Source organism: Buteo buteo, chromosome 10 (assembly GCF_964188355.1).
Source record: "Buteo buteo chromosome 10, bButBut1.hap1.1, whole genome shotgun sequence".
Taxonomy (NCBI): Eukaryota; Metazoa; Chordata; class Aves; order Accipitriformes; family Accipitridae; genus Buteo; species Buteo buteo.
This window is the reverse complement of record NC_134180.1, coordinates 33,056,122-33,069,563: the sequence shown is the minus strand read 5'-3', so window position 1 is coordinate 33,069,563 and position 13,442 is coordinate 33,056,122. Positions and strand designations below refer to the sequence as shown.

Here is a 13,442-nt window from a genome sequence, read left to right as displayed (position 1 = left end):
CATACAGATTACATGTGTAGATCTAAAAAAAAAATACACATGCCCTTTTTCAGAGGATGCTGTATAGGAATCCGATCCCACATTAAATTTCCAAATAGAAATCCATTATTCCCAAAGAAATTCAATTGCTTTGCATAGCTGAAAAATGTCCTCAGAAGTCCCCAAATCTGCTATTCCATCCTGAAGAAGTGAGGTGAAAAATTCATAGGCTATCAAGCAAACTGACGTGATCGAAGACCACCAGTGACACGAACCGCGGGATAAAAATCGTCACAATTTGCTTTCAATGGCTGCTTTTCTTGGAATATGGTATTAAAAGAAAACAACTTTGCCCCCACTATGAATTTGCATTAGAAATCCATAATAAAAATAAAGCTTAATATTATACAAATGGGTACCGTTCTCTATAGTGCTCCTGATGCAGATTAAGGTTAGACAGATTTTAGATGACAGTTATTTACCTCAGTCTAACACCATGTACGCACAAATGGAATTTATTTTATAGCTGCAGATATTAGCCAGAAAAAAAAAAAGAGATGAGAGGAAATCTTACAGTCTCACGTAAAATATAATTATGTCTGTTTTCTGCTCCTTGGAAGGCAAACAAAGAGGGAAAGATGAATCTGCTGCTAGCATTTAATGGGACTTGTCTAAATGATATCAAACAAATAACAACCAGCAACAATTCACAAACACCTTCACTTTTATTTTTTCCAAGAGGGAATTCCAGAAACTCTTAGACTTTGTTGCCTTGAACACTTCCACTCCTACAGAGCAGGATGAGGCCCATGCCTGAGTATGTCTCCTTCCTTCAAGACCTTCAAATTATCACAGAAATAGAAGGGGGAAAAAAAAAAAAAAGCACTAATGCTTATTCTCTCCCTCCTGAAATGCGCACCCCTGTGCTTCTCCCAATTTCTTACGCAATCGCCACCGATCAACCAGGAAACTGTTACTAACTCCTGAATTTTGCAAGTTAGCAAGTAAAATAATAAAACAGTGTTTTAACTGTCAGAGATCCTGGCTCACAAAGTGCACTTTGGTCATTTCCTTTAATAACTGTAGTTTAGCAGTAATGATTTATAATAGTTCATAATATTCTACTAACTGTACTATATTAATAATACTAATACTTTGCCCTTGCCTAGTGTCTTCTGTCAGAAGATATCAAAGCGGCACACGCCGCCGTGAGGGGGGTATCGCTATATCCGCATTAGGGATCGGGAAACGGCGACTCCGAGCCATGCCCAAGGTAGGCATTCCCCATCCCCAACCCGGCACGGCAGCCACCAAGTCTGCCTTCGCTTCCCCTGCCACAATTTTGTGACAGCAGTCGAGTCTGATCGACGGGGCTGAAGATTTAACGTGATTAAATCCTTCTCGAAAAGCAAGGTTTGGCCAGTGGTTTGGGGGCCGTGGTTTTGGTGGGAAATACCGAGCAAGACGGGGAGTTTGCCCTGCAATTGTACGATAAATACCCTCACGTCAGCATTCAGACGCACGGGGCAAGAAAGGAACAATAAATATTTACTGTGCCCATGCCCATCTCTCCAGCGGGAGACGGATAAATAGGACATTGAGGTGTTGCTCGGTGCTCCGAGGACGGCGGCTATGAGCCCTGTCACCAACTCCCGGGGAGTCCAAAAAGGAAGAGAAAGGGGACGAGGCATGGCTGGCATGGCTGAGACGACATGGAAGCTGGCCGGATGGCAGCGGCTGCGCGGGGAAACATTTTGGAGGAGAAAACAGCCCCAGCCCTCCCCCTCAAACGATCAATTAAAAGCCATCCTTCTGCCGAGAGCCCGGCGAGGACAGCAAATGAGGGCTGCGAGCAGAACAGCCGCCCGGCCGGGCTCTGCATGACAATTGATGGGAAGGGGAGGCCGGAGGGGGCGGCGGGGGAGGCAGCCCCGTCCCTCCTCTCACCATGGTGATTAGGTATTCCGAGTGCGCCAGATAGCCCCAAATAACAGAAAGAGAAATATAAACTGGAGACCGGCAGATCCAAGGCAGGCCAGATGGCCCCGCAGCCGGCAGGGGCTGCTCCCATCCAACCCTTCCCCACTTTAACTGTTCAAACATTTCTTTATCCCGACAAGACAATTAAGCCGAACGGCGTGGAAAAGAGTCTCGGCAACAGTTTGCAGAGGGAGCGGGAAGGTTGTTGCCAGAAAAGCAGAAAAAGGAGGCGATTGCTGCATACTCCGAGACCTCCCTCCGTGCAGCACACCTAGCTCCACGAGGACGGCGCGTTTTCGGTGGCATGACAGGGATGGACGCGTGGCCTTCATCGCTGCTACTGTCCCTCTGTCCGCCCACCCCTTCAGAAAATCCACTGTTGCTCCTTCACTCCTCCTACATCACGCAGGGCACTGCACAACGGAAAGCAAACGTTCCACCTGATTTATTTCATTATTTCATAAGCAATGTTAAGCTTGCAATTTCCCGTGGTCACGGCTGATTATTATTAGCAACAAAGCATCACTTCACGTTAGACCCCAAATTTTACCAGCGTTGGAAGCGGTGCATCCCAGCAGGAAGAGTGGTGAGCGATGGATGCGTGCATGTGTGCGTTCCTCCTCCAACCCATTGTTCTGCCACAGAATATAAGAAGATAAACCTTCTTCCCCCCAGCACGCGTACATATGTACACACAGAGCTCTCTACATAGGTCCCAGCCCATAAACACAAAGCCCAACACACACGTCTGACCGGGTGGGTGACTGTGGAAATCAGACCGAGGACTGTCTCTAAAGCACTACGTTATTCAGGAATTCAAGCTGTGGTCATCATAGCCCTAATGTTCATCACCTGAAGTGCAATTTACATTTGATCAATAACAAACCGGTTGTTTCAAAAGGAAAACTAACTCCATGCTAGAGATGTTCTTTAAAACCCTAAAGTGGAACAAAGAGCTCACTAACATGGCACACAACCTCTCTTGCAGGGAGAAACTGGTTGCAGGACAAACCAGCTGTGTCCAGATAACCAAGGTTAAATGTGATTATGAAAAATAATAATCAAAATAACGTTAATAAAACCATCCCCACTTGACCCACCAGTCCCAAGAGATGAGCGAGGATTGCGAGCGTGCTCACCAACTCCATCCCTAATCCCCAGGGCACACCAGGAGCTGGGCGAGAGGCACCAGCAGTAGCCGGGACACTGAGGCTAGGAGAGCCAGTGGCCAGGATGCAGAAGGTCACCTTGACACATCAGGCTGTGCTCCACGTGATGAAGACCAAGCAGCAACAGGAACCATCTTCCGTGGTCCCAGAGAGGCTGGGGGTATGGGCAGCCTCGCAGCGACGGCAGAGGTGTCCACTCTGACAAGGTCCGGCTCTTTGCCAAGAGATCCTGGCTTCGGCATGGACCTCTGCCTGTCACTTGGTGGGAAAGTGATGCCGTGGTGACTCGGTACAGAAGGCCACTGGGACAGATTTTATTATAAGCAAAGAATAAAGCCAGGGATCTTTTTTTTTTTCTGATTTTAAAACAGGGCTATAGATCTTTTTTGCAGAAAGGAACATGCCATTTATTTCCACTCCTTCTAGGAATCTCAACTATTGTACGCTTTTTAAAGGAAACCCATAAAATATGTCTCCCAGTGTCTTTAACACATGCTTTACAAGAAGCCCCTAAACTCTAACAAATGGCATTATTTTTCTCAGTAAGCACCTAGGCGAACGGGCCCATCCAATACATGTTACGTCTGCTTCTCCCTGGAAAGGTTCCACTGTTCTACGCGCTCCCCGTACGCTCCATCGCTCCGGATGTCCTGAGTACCTGCATTTTACAGCAAGAGACAATTTGGCCAAATGTAGACATCTCAGCCCAATTTGCCGAATAACAAGGAGCACAATCCCACCCAGATGCAGCCCAGAGGAGATGCTCTCCCTTTGTGGGATGCACAGGTACAGGTACCGCTGGCAAGCAACACCCTGCTTTAAAAGTAAGGAAAGGTTCACCCAAAAGACTCAGCAACCTCTACTGCACAGATACATATCTTACGTGGCCAGGTGCTAATCTGGGTTACATCAGCACATAACCCAAATAATTTTAATGAATTCTGCGAATTTCCTCCACTGGTGAAAGCGAGGATGAGACTTTGCTCCCATGATGCATAGGACTAAATAGAGCAACTTCCAAACACTCCTGGAGATGAAAATGCCTGACTTTGGATTCTCATTTTGCTGCAAAGTATCTCAAGCGTAAGCCTATTTTTCAGGAAAATTAAAACACAGTGCATTGAACTCCTTTTTTTTTTAAAGGAAAAAAAAAGGCGCATTTCTTAGAAAATCACGATTTAAGCTATGGGGCAAAACAAACATTTTAATGAGCTATTCAAAAAAGGTTCTTGTGCAGTGGTACAGAAGAATATGCAGTGCAACCACAGTAATTCACCTTCCGTGTAACACAAACCCTTTCAGGAATCTGAAAAATACAACTAAAGGATTGAGCTCTGCAAATCTGAAAAGCACCCATTAGACACGTAAAGGTGTTGCTGATCTCAGTAAATTTTACAATATTTGCTCGCTGTTGTAGAAAAGCCTTATTACAATTTTTGCCTAGAATCTACAGCCACCTACCTGCAACAGATTCTCCATCAGGAGCACAAATAGGCAGTTTTTACAAAGGGTTATACATAACAATTACACAAGGAATCCACAAAACTTCTCAGGGACCAATAATAAGAGACAACAACCCCCTCAAAGTATGCATGTATATAGAAACTCCAAATACACGTATGCAAATGTCAGTGCAAACCAGGATCACGATTATATCTGCAAACTGTGATCTCTCGAATTCCTCGTTGCGGAAGTTTTTCTTTCCTAATGGTCAACATCAAAGATCATTAGGATCCTCTAAAAAGCTCTGCCGCTCGCTCTCTCGGCCTCCAGCAAACACACCCATACGTGCGTATGCACACACCAAATAAACTAGCTGTGTTAATGGAGCGAAGTTTCCATGGTGCAGTATCTATATGTGATGGGAATATGATACAGAGCCAACAGACATATTTAGTGTAAACTGTCCTGGTAGTTACAGAAGAATTTTAATGCCGATGAAATATCAGAGATGTTGCATTTGCTTGGCTCTACCGTGCAGCAAAGCTTCTTAAAGAAATTTAACAATACGGGTAAGAAAAACAACACCACAAAACACCTTCCACTTCTGCCCAAGTTTTCCAAGCTGCCTGCAAAGTTTTTACTCTGCTTCCTTTCCCCAGCAAGTCCCCTGCCGCAGCGCTGGCGGCGCGGGGAGCCGGGTGTCACCGTGCCTGCCTCTCGCACGCGCCTGTGCAAAGCCCCGTTCTGCTCCCAGGAAGGAGAGGACCCACATTCCACACACGCTGTTGGCAAAGGCAACACGCGGCGGTGGATGTGGATATGGATGCGTCTGTCTGTCCGCAGCTGCGCTCCATGTGGTCTAATTCATTTAACAGATTTACTTCTTTAAATGGGGTATCTGACAGGATTTTGCTAGCAAGATCCATAGCAGCTGATGCACTCTAAATTCGCTTAGCTAGCGGACCCGCTCCTCTGCCGCTATCTCCCGGAGTATTCTTTTGAGCAAGCTTCATTTCCACAGCCAGGTTATATCGATAAGGGAAAGAGCATCGACAAAGATGTCTCTAAGCCTTGCCATCTCACCTGCCTCCCCCCCGGGATAATTATATTACCGGCTCACACACATACACATCCATACACGCTCCCACCTACAGCCGCTTCCCCTACGGACCCAAAAGAAGGGAGAGGAGATGCTGAACAATGAAAGGAGCTTACAGCACAAGAAGTAGCACGGCCGGGGGTGGATCAGAAGGAGAGGGGGGAGACAGATAAGAGATCACATTCGTAGTGCAAGCAATACCCGGCTTCTGCCTTCAGTGGGTATCGTCCTACCCTCGCAAACACCGACATAAAAGACACACTTGCAGCATATTTCAAAACCAAAGAGCGATGGATTTACAAGGCAGGTTGATTTTATGATGACTTTTATTGAAAAGGTACGCTGGGTTTAGGCAGATGCCTTTTAGCGCCGGTAAGTTAGCACAGTGCCTAATTCAAGCAGACAGCCTGAGGAAGCAGCGCCGACAGGGGAGAGAGAGCCACAATGTCTCTATTACTCTCCTCGGCATCATAAAGGGGAGAAGAAATATCACATCTGAAAGGGAGAGGAAGGAGCGGTGCAGCAGGTTTTGGTTGAAAAAAAATATAGTAATAATAATAACAACAACAACAATAAAATTGTTTTCTAGGAAGAAAGTTCAACAGAACAAAGGAGGCCGTGTAAAAAGCAAACCACTCGCTCCTCGGTCTACACGTCTGGGTTTACAGGAAAACTCTAACCCTAAGTTAGCGCTCTTCTTCAGGGTACCACGCTCTGCTGTCCCCAGACCACTCCCCATCGTGGGTCACCTCCTAGCTCAGCAAAGCTGGAAGCCTGCCCTTCCCGGAGGAAAGCTCTGCCCCTCTGAGGGGGCAACACCACAAGGGACAAGGTGACGGGGCAGAGGGAGTTACAGTCACGAACATGCGGACTGGTTTCCTTCAGTCCAACCAGCGATCTGCTAAAGGGCACATCACCTTTCAGCCGGCACCAGAGGGGGGAAACGCTCAGAGAAAGCACATGGTGCAACAGCTGATTGAACTGTAAGAACGGATTCGGGTTTATGTCTCGAAGAGGGAGCTCGGTGGCCAGAAATATTCTTAAGTTAACCAGAAGAAAAGGCACTTTTGTCCTAACCTGAGGCACAAATCCTGAAGGTGATGCATTTGCTATAAGAACGGTGTGCATGAAGAAAAGGTCAGAAAGAAATACCCGAAGAAGCAGGGGGTACGTGTTTGCTGCAAGCTCTAGGAAAGTTTCTGGCTACACACTCCAGTTGCATCCCTGTTTACACGCATATATGTACCAGCATCTCTAGCCTCGCACTGGGGCACGGACAGCTTTCTGCATGGTCAACACTGCCTCTCCAGCTGTGTGCTGGAAGACGAGTTTCCTTCAAGAGCACCTCACCTTAAAACATCCACTTAGAACAGACAAGGCAATACTGCGTGGCTGAGCTTGGCAGGCAGGAAAGGCTGGTTTTCCTCTGCCTTCAGCAAGAACCACAGCGCTGCGGGACAATCACCTGTTGACTATCTCAACGAGGCGCAACTAAAGAAGAGCCAACAAGTCAACGGAGGTACTTACATCTGTCACTTCGGTCTTCGGGACTGGATGAGGTCTCCCGGTCAGAAATGAGGCCAGAAACGGCAAAGATCTTCTTGCCCGTATCATCAACTTTGATGGAGCCGGGGGAGCTGGAGGGGAGCTGCGTGCCAAACTCGTACTCCTTCCCATCAGCGTCCGAGAAGCGCAGATGGGGCGAGTCAGTGTCATGGCAGTTTTTCAGGCGCTTGGCCGGCGTAAAGGCCGACTGGTAGCTCTCCCGGTCTTCAGTAGATGCAAAGGGGCGGAAAGCCCCAACGCCGCTGTGGTTCAACATACTGATTGGGGTGCAGTCCAGGTTGGGGGGTGCGAACTGGGGGTGGAGGTGAAGCAAGGATGGAGGAAAGTCACGGTTTGCAAACGCTCCCGGCACCCCGCCTTGCCGGTGATACATGGAGGCAAAAGTGTATGAGCCATTGGTAAAGGGAATATGCACGTCCTTATCTGCTGACACGGGGACCCCAAAAGGCCTTGGCTGCTGGCAGGGAATGGAAGCATCACGGCTGGCTTCGGCGGTGGAGGCGAGAACCATCAGTGCTGGGGAAGCCAGCGGGTTGGGGAGATAGGGTGAGTTCTCCATCTTGAACGCTGCCCGGTGTAAGTCCATCGGAGTCTCTTTCCTCAGCAGGATCACAAGCGGAACGATCTTCCCCGGAAGGAAAGCAAAGCGATGCCTGGGAATGGAGCGGGGAAAATTACTGGAGCATCATCACCCTCCGAACGCTGGAAGGAAACAGAAAAGAAAAGAAAAACACAACCAGTTAGGTTTCTGCGCTCCTCTCTCTGGGACGCTCCAGCAGCAGGGTGGCCACATGCGTTACAACCCACTGGCCGGAGACGCACCACTGTTCTCATTCAAGAAAATCAATAGACAACTTCACACACTAGTGGAATCAGCTCTGGCCCTCCATGTTAAAGGGTATCAGCCAGTGCAGATGAATGGAAGGCAAACCAAACATAATAACATGCAGATTTAATAACCGACTAATAAACAAGGTTCGGTCTAAAATTAAGATAGTAACTCCAAATTATGGTTGGAATTTTATATGGCAAAAGAGGCACGTACACGTAATTGCAGTAAACTTAAGAAAGCCCACACATACACACACCACGATTTGCTTGGGGGTGTGCACATGTGGAACCAACATAAAAATATCTGTTGTACATAGTTACCCAAATAAGCCAGCGTACACGGTTACACTGTACACGACGCCTAAGACACACACAACAGACAAGTATTTTCTTTCACTCTCACAGTATATATATGGGTAGGTAAGTACTTGCACACACAGCACTTGATACCATCGTGTACATATACACACTGTTGGAATGTAGGGATGTGACTGCGTATGGGTGCTTGTGTGTAATACACAAACACCCGTGCGTACACACACGCACGGTCCCTGTTAGCCAAAGGGGAAGAGACTTCCCCAGTAAAATGCCTGGCGTCTCTGACGATATTTAAAATCATAATGGGTGCTTCTGCCATCTGATCTCTGCAAGCGTCTGCCTTTCGGGTCGGGGACAAGAGAGAATGGATCAGTAATTTTAGTTCCTAATGCACTCACTCTTAAGTAGATTTGTAAACTGCCCTGGATGTGCCATTAACATTTAGAGGAAAATGTTAACAAAATTTCTGCCTCGCATCTTGCGGAGCCTCCTAGGTTGGCTGCAGCCACCCAGCCAGCCACAACCCCCTCCCGGGGTGAAAGAAGGGAAAATGCTGCTTTCTGTATCTCCCTCAGTTCACTCCGGCTTTTTGTGTTGTTATTTTCTCCCCCAATCAATCTCGTGTCTTTTCTTTTAAGCTTCCGCCGCCTGCCATTCAGGCCCCACAACCCAGCTTAAAATACAAGGACTATAACTTTGAAACAATATACTAGCCGCTGGAGCTCAAAGGGCCAGAAAAATCATATAATAATAAAAAGCTGTTACAAATTGTGCCTCTTAAATCCAGAGGGTCAAACATCTCAAATAAAACTTAGTGAAAGAGTGTCTCCCTAATGGAGTGCCTTTTGTACTCCATGAATGAGGGAGCCTAGGTTAACAAAGTGTATGAAATCCAGTCTGTGGCTTTAATGCAGTTCAGTGATAACATTTCCTCTCTCCCATCCTGTACCCAGCCGCTCCGCCGACTGGTATTAATTGTGAAGATGAGTGGACATCATCTCTCTGCTTCCTCATTTGGCACCCATCCTTACAGACATCATTGCTAAATTACCAGATTATGTATCTCGCATTAACGGATTTGCTCTCTTCCAAATTTTAAATAACTTTCCCGTCGAGTTCTCGCCACGGAGAGCGAGAGGGAGAGGGAGAGCGAGGGATGCCAAGGGCATCCTGGTCAGCGCTGCAGTCCTGGGTACACTCGCTCCGCCACTTCACGCAAGGCTGATCGAAAACTGGAGGTCAGGAAACTGCAGCCACTAGCAAATTTGGAGTTGCTGGGGGCTTATGCAACCGTGTAAATATATATATATATACACACGCATGATTATATAGCTGAAGAGATGTATGCAAATGAGCCACCGCTCTCCGAAATAAACAATCATTAACATGGAAGTGAAACTGAGCAGTCACGGGAAAACATGGATTTCCAGGGGAAAAAAAAGCAACCACCCCTGCCTCCTCTTCTATTTTTACTTGTGCTATCACCCCATTACGTTAAATGTATTTCATAAATTAGTAATCTGGCTGCAACACTTGACACTCCTGTAGGATACCGTGAATCACTACGGCCGTTTATTCGTTTGCAAACTTCATTACACCGGGAATAAATCAACACATTACAATATCTCAGCCAGCCAAATTTAATTTTTTTTCAGCTCCCACTTCCTTTTTCGTTCTCTCTTGCTCCCTTCTCGCCCAGCACCTCCCCACCCCCAGCAAGACGGACAGATTAGACTGCGGCGGACCAGTCATTATGAAAATCTATCGTTAATACACTCCCAATGTCAAAATGTCATAGGTTTAAATAGAGAACCCCAAAATAAGAAAACTAACTGACCTTCTTAATTAAAAAAATATGGATTGCAGGGTAATCAGCTGGAGGGAACATTTGGGTGCCGGGAAGGCAGTGGGCACAGGTGGAGTGAGGAACTGCTACTTTTCTGCCTCTATGCTGATTTTTTTTAATTTAGCACCTCGCGCAAATCCAGATTAAAATAACTCCAGCTATTGATCCGAGCAGTGGAATTGACATTAATTTTAGTTCACTTCTCACTTTGCAAAGGGATCAATAGGAAGTAATAACAGCTGACATCCCCGCTGAAAGGAGGAGAAAAGACGGGCTAGAGACAGAAATCGAAAAGCAACCAAATAAATCAGCAGCTACTTTTCCACGGCATCAGACAAACTCCAAACAGATTGCAAAAAGTCTTTGTTGAATTAACTAAACACGGAGTAGAGGGAAGGGGGGGGTGGAGATCAATCTAGGAAGCTACATAAACTGTCTACCAAGTATGAAGGTTAGACGGACAGACTGAAAACAAACTCCAATTTTTTTATTATTATTTTTTTCATAGCTACCTATATGCACAGTTACTGGTTTTGAGAGCTACCCTGTTTAAGGTGTACACAAATTACCTGTGTAAACGTGTATGTTTCTAATAACGAGGCTAAACACACCACAACCAAGATAAATTGAATCAACAGCCTTTAGCTCTGAACCATAAAAAAAAAATCTCTCACCAAGGAACAAGTTGTAATCAGTTATCTCTGGCTCAGTTTTGGTTCCTCTCCTTACGAAGGTTGTAGCACTGTGCTGAATTAGTTAAGAGGAAAGTCTGATAAAAGTAGGAGAAGCCATGACAGAGCTGGATTTAGCAGGCATCACACAAACACCCAGCAAGTGGAGAAAACAGCAGTGACCACTGGTTATAAGCGTAAAACCCACTTGCTAATCAGCCTGCAAAGAAACACGCACATATGCAAGCACATGCACACCCCATATGCAGCCACCAGATCTGCAAGTCTTTTAGTAAAATGTTACTCAGAGTTCCTATTACTAAATCACCTCTCTGCTATCGATTAAAATAAATAAAACACACCACTCTGGTTTCTACAACAGGTTGCATTTTTGTGGTCTCTCAACCATTTCCAAATGCCAGAGATTAAAATAATGGGGCAAATTAACATTTTTCTCCCTCCAGAAACAAAGTTTTCTTGGGGAAAAAAATTAATTAACAAGCTAAGAGGAAAAAAAAAAGATTAAAACAATAGGAAATCCAGGAAAATTGATGATGCATGTAAATTAGGAAAGACCCAGAAAAAAATCACAATATCCATTTACATTAAAAAGTTTTTTCCCCATAAATGTCAAGTAGGAATTTAGAAATATGCTCTGCGCAGAAAAGCCAAAGATTATAAAACAAAATAATGCCAGCTGTTTGGGGATTTAAGTGCTCAAATGGATTATATATTTGAACCAAACTGGATTTCCTTATAATAAATAAAACAAATGCAAGCTCGAAAGCCAACAAAGGAGAGCTCTCATCACTGGATTAAGATACAAAGGAAAAACAGTTAATTTTTTTTCCAACGCGTGAAATATGCCAACTGCAGCCGCACACCCGGGCAGCTGCTGTGAAAACCTGTTTAAGGGGAAAAGAAAAAAAAAAAAAAAAAAATAATAGGAGAGCGGGGAGCGGAGGAGCCGCCGGCGGGGACAGCCGGAGCGAGCAGCCCCGGTGCCGGTGCCCGGTCGGCTCCGCCGGGCAGGGCAGCCCGGCCTCTGCCCCTTGGCCCCGCACTGCGCGCCCGCTTTTGTTTTGCTGCAAACTTCTTCTTCAAAAAAAAAAAAATAAAAAATTATTATTTTCTTCAGAAAAAAAGGCGGAAAAAATAAAAGCCCCCGGGCGGAGAGGGTGCTCCCCGCGGCGGCGGGCTACAGGAGAGAGGAAGCGCCGGGGCTTCGGCAAGAGGAAAAAAAAAAAAGAGGGAAAGAAGAAAGAAAAAACCAAAACCCAACCCCACAACCTACCGAGGGCTTTGCCGGCCGCTTCGCCCCCGGCCCGCGCCCCCCGGCCCCGCTCCCAACTTGGCGAAATCCGAACGAAAATCGCGGGCGGCGTCGCCCCGGGGAAAGCCCCGCTCCACCGGGCAGGGCGGGCGGGCGGCGGACGCGCCCCGGCCCCGGGCACCGGCCCCCGGGCACCGGCCCCCGGGCACCGGCCCCCGGGCACCGGCCCCGGCCCCCTCCGGCAGCGCCCGCCTCGGCGCGGCGAACCGAGCGGGCTGGCACCCGCCGGCCGCCCCCTTTACCTCCCGCTCCCGGTTTTTTTCTCCCCCGCCCGGGGGAGCGGAGGGGGGAGAGGGGGTGTTCAATAAACCCAAATAAAATGAAAGAAGAAGGGGGCGAGCCCCGGGCTGGAGCCTACCGACGCCGCCAAAGCCCCGCCGCTCCGCTCTCCCCGCCGGCAAATTAAACAGGTGTTTGGCGGGGCCGGGGCTGCGGGCACGGCTCGGCCCGGCCCGGCTCGGCCCCCGGTCCCGCCCGGTCCCGCACGCCCCGCCGGGAAGCGGCGAGCGGGACGCGGCCGGGGCTGCTCCTCTCCTGCCTCCTCGGGAATTGTTCCCGCCCGGGGAGGGCGGCGGGAGGGGGCTCCGCCGGGCCGGTCCGTACAGCCCGTTTGGTCGGCTTCCCCCCCCCCCCCCCCCCACCACTTTTTCCTCCTCCTCAAACCCCCAAGTCACAAAGATCATCAAACGCGAAGATGACCAGAGTTGTTTGGATTTATTGCAACAATCACTTACCATACACATTTCCTGTGTGGAAGGATAAGCATTCAATACAACTCTTTAAGTAGACAGTTCCTAATGATTTCATTGTGGTCAACCAGATGGTTTTTATGTATTTAGATCTGAAGGTGAAGAATTATTTTCCACGCTTCCAACCTATTTACAGACTTCCCTGGTCTAGAGCTGGGGTTGTTGGGTAAAAGAAAGAAAATCCTGCGATTTCTCGATCGCATCGCTGGATGATCCAGAAAGTTTTCTAAAGGACCTAAAGCGAAAACAGGGATAATTCCTTTCACCTCTTCTGGCTTTCCCAGCTACGCAATGCACATGTGGAGTAATTTTAGCTCATTCGTTGAATAACGCTGACAATTTAAACCGCCTCTCTACCTTTGTTTTATCTGCAATAACAAACCCAGAACAACACCGCATGTGAGATCCAGGCGTTTGGTTCCTACCTGAAAGCAGTCGGGGGCAGGGGCGGCAATCTT

The 13,442-nt window shown here is 47.6% G+C and overlaps 1 protein-coding gene across 3 annotated transcripts in view; it reads right to left on the bottom strand.

The window, feature by feature from the left end:
- RNF220 (ring finger protein 220) overlaps positions 1-12,682 on the bottom strand; it is a 237,223-nt gene extending 224,541 nt beyond the window's left edge. Inside the window, exons 1-2 of one of the 3 annotated variants that reach the window (XM_075039294.1) lie at positions 12,594-12,682; positions 7,198-7,938 (exon numbers count right to left, since the gene is read on the bottom strand). In XM_075039294.1, the coding sequence (XP_074895395.1) occupies positions 7,198-7,822 (625 nt within the window). In that variant the 5' untranslated portion in view covers positions 7,823-7,938; positions 12,594-12,682. Of the gene's footprint in view, positions 1-7,197; positions 7,939-12,593 lie in introns of those variants that run through there. The other 2 variants (XM_075039296.1, XM_075039293.1) reach the window with 2 other exon arrangements.
- Between the last annotated feature and the right edge of the window lie 760 nt (positions 12,683-13,442).